At 40.4% G+C, this 3,447-nt stretch overlaps 1 protein-coding gene across 2 annotated transcripts; it reads right to left on the bottom strand.

Annotated features, from left to right (window-relative positions):
• Window positions 1-311: 311 nt before the first annotated feature.
• LOC147417357 (uncharacterized) lies at window positions 312-2,804 on the bottom strand. 2 transcript variants are annotated; one of them, XM_086507690.1, is made up of 3 exons: window positions 2,600-2,804; window positions 2,405-2,467; window positions 312-677 (listed from the first exon to the last, which is right to left on the bottom strand). In XM_086507690.1, exons 1-3 carry the CDS (start codon window positions 2,705-2,707, stop codon window positions 513-515), a joined length of 336 nt encoding a protein of 111 aa, XP_086363816.1. In that variant the 5' UTR covers window positions 2,708-2,804; the 3' UTR covers window positions 312-512. The 2 variants fall into 2 exon arrangements, with proteins under 2 accessions (XP_086363816.1, XP_086363815.1); XM_086507689.1 differs by having other exon boundaries at window positions 498-677; window positions 2,405-2,518.
• Between the last annotated feature and the right edge of the window lie 643 nt (window positions 2,805-3,447).

Genomic DNA, 3,447 nt, shown 5'->3' with positions numbered 1-3,447 from the left:
CAACCAAGGTAGAGGCAAGCTCCTCCGAAGAGAGTACGGCAATGAACGTGCCTCTGCCTAATAGTAAAATGATGTCCTCCACTCAACCATGGCTAACACCAAGGTCAGCCACTCCAAGATTTTACATTGTTTGTGGGAACATCCCATGTCACCCCATCACACCTCTATGAGAGAGAACCTCTATGCGGTCGAGAGAAGAAAGAGAGATTTGGGGAAGGTGCAACATACAAGCGAAAGCACAAGAAAATATCATGCATAACCACGCAAGGTAAACAGGGGCATGCAAAGAGAGAGGGGAAGCAGGGGAAAAATTAGAGTCAAACTGCAATTTCAAATAACAAGAAACAAGCATTTCAGATCATAGGCACATTGCACCCACTACAGAAAGGGATCCTATGCAACTTATGACACAAGCACATGAATGTGTACCTAGTGCAAGAATCAATTCATTGCAACTTGATGGAGCACTTCAACCCATTCATTTACATACAAAAATTTCCCTTGTTACACAGTCATATTTCCTCTAGAATACAAAAGTAGTAATAAGAAAGAGTTGGACCCAATCCTGACTTTGAAAGTGTTGTTTGATTGCAATCACACTCAGCACTCCATGCGCCCACAGTATGGACACCTTGACTTTGAAAAAAAGAACATGTGGAAAGAATTCCCTTGTTAATCTGAAAACGAAGTTATGAGATCCACACATAAGTACGAGCATACATAAAAGCCTTGATTGTCAGCACAACTAATAATAAATACTCATCAACTGAATGGATTTACTGGAGGGCAAAGGGTTAAGTCGTGATAGATGACTCAAGAACCCACAAATTTATCAATTACGCACTTGTCAAGAAACTCAAACTTCCCCAGCAAAAGAGTGAGCATTACTGTGTTGCTGAAATGATGCAAGGGGAAGATAGCAAAATTTGGGCACCAATGTCCCTAGTTTGCAAATAGGAATTCAGAGAAACAAAGGCACGTTTGACTTTTATGGATAGAGCAGACAATGCTTTTGATAAAGAATGATCCCGGGGTTAGAGACTTTGTTGAAAAGAAGTTTGAAAAAGATGTAAAAACTGTCGTGAGTCAAGGTGAGCATGATGTAAGTGATTCTCCTTTGACTTGCTCAGATAAAGGTTGATGGCCAAGAAGGCTTGTGAAGTATAGTTGATTTGTTATTGCCTATACTTACAAATTTCTCTTTCAATGAATGCATCAAAAGTTCTCTTATTCTTGTGAGTCCACTGAAACTAGTAATTTGGATAGTTTGTTAAATAAGTTTAAAGATGTATTTCCTTCTGATTTTCCATGTGGTTTACGACATCATAGAGATGAAATTAATCATTTAACTGATTTAGTAAAGATCATACACGTCTCATTTAATAACCACCATATAGCCTGAGTGAAAACGGCACCACGAGGTATAAAGGCAGATAAAATAACACTTAGACAAGGGGTTCATTTAGCCCAACAAACCACCATGGACCACTCCAATTTTGTTACTTAATAGAAAACGATGGATGTATGCAGCTTAGTGTCAATTACAGGGCATTCAATAAAAGAACATTTCCCTATGCTTCAGAAAAAGATCTGTTCGATAGCCACAAGGGGCTAAACTTCATATACATTGATTTGATATCAAGATATCGTCAAAGTGAGATTAAGACTGAAGATATCCCTAAGACTGCATTTCAAAAACGATATGAGCATTGTGAATTTTTAGTAATGCCATTTCATCTTTACTTTTGGGAAAAAAGTAGCTTTCACTATTAAGACCTCTCGAAGGAAAAAAGCCCCTAAATCGAGTTAGAAAACTCATTATTCAAGATACAACCAACAAAGCAATTACAAGCAATGTACCATAGGGCATGGTTATTGATGCACTAGCTACACCTATTAAGCTAATGGACAGTGTTTTGCGGCCTTATCTTGAACGTAATGTTGTTGTATTTTTGGATGATATTCTCATCTTAAGTAAATTTCGAGACGAACATTTAAATCACTAAAAAAATGTTTCAATTGTTAAGATCTTATTTCCTTCATGCAAAAGACATTTAGTGTGGACTTTTTGCACAAGAAGTTAAGAGTGTCACAATAGATGAGGTGATGACACGGACTGGCCTCTGATCCGGTAGACACCAGGTGCTAACTAAACTATCAAGATCCAAGTGGCACAATACTTCTGCAGCTCAGCTTCAGCTTTTGAACATTGGTGCATGGGTGATTACTTCTTATTGCATTTTCCCTTCATTCAGAGAGCATCGAAAATGAGGCATTACGGGTTTTCAGACATACATGTTGGAACTTAGGTGTGGCGGATTTGTATAAGCACTTGTGTGAGTGTCGCATGTGGCAGCATTTTTTGTGAATTAATGAGATGTTGCAGAAACCAATAGGAACTCACAAGAAAAGTAGACTCGTGGGTGAAGGTGAAAGGAAATTCATGAAGAACAGCGCCCAGCTTCATCTGTTCCTCAAAACGAAGACAATCATTCTTATGTTCGGGCCAGTGAAGACGCTGATGTCACAAAGAAATTTTTCAGAGGAGCGTTTCTTCTTCTCTTGTATCAAAACACCTCTCTCTCTCTCTCTCTCTGACCTGGTGAGAAGAGCAGCAGTAGCGGACAGCACCGCAGGCGCCACAGAAGATAGATGCCGGACCAGCACAGCCTTTCGCAAGATGTTCCGCTGCGCATACGATTGTCATCCCTCTCCACTGAGTCTCCAGGTGGCGGCAGCAGCAGCTGCTGGTGTGTGTAAACTCGTTATTCTCGTTTACACGCACCAAATTTTATCGAGGTCCCCATTTCACAAAAAATGCTCGTCACCTAGGTCAGTTCATACTATTTTAATTTTAATAACTAATAAAATATATTAGATTCCCTCACTTGTCCCCCTTCCTCGTCACAATGGGGGAGAGAGAGAGAGAGAGGCAGAAACACTTCCTCACTATGTGCGTTCTCTCATGCGGGTGATACACGCTCATATCCATCTCTCACTACCATGCAACGGGTGATCCGCGCTCCTCTCCATCTATCACTCCCTTTCCCTCTCTAGCTAAAAGATCCTTGCATCAAACGATACAACTAGCATTGAAGGTTACCTCAAATCACACACACACACACACACAGATGATGCAACCACCCAACCTTAAACCTCTTTCGCAGGTCACCTTAAGGTGGCTCGAATCCCTCATGCAAAGAGAGAGAGAGAGAGAGAGAGAGAGAGAGAGAGAGAGAGAGAGAGAGAGAGTGTTTGTGGACTAGTAGTATATTCATTACATCCTCTCGAAATGTTGAGAAGCATCTCCTTGGATTCGTGTAGCGGAAAATAACATAGACATAGTGAGCGGAAAATAACATAGACATAGACATGTCGAGTAACTTGTGTGTAGAGGAAAATAACATAGACATAGTGAGCATTTCATTAGAATAGAGTGGAAGACTG

The sequence above is a fragment of the Adiantum capillus-veneris genome, unplaced genomic scaffold (assembly GCF_014529385.1).
Source record: "Adiantum capillus-veneris isolate H3 unplaced genomic scaffold, ASM1452938v2 Hic_scaffold_265, whole genome shotgun sequence".
NCBI lineage: Eukaryota > Viridiplantae > Streptophyta > Polypodiopsida > Polypodiales > Pteridaceae > Adiantum > Adiantum capillus-veneris.
Note: the sequence above shows the minus strand (reverse complement) of the source record. Positions and strands in the feature narration are given on the sequence as shown.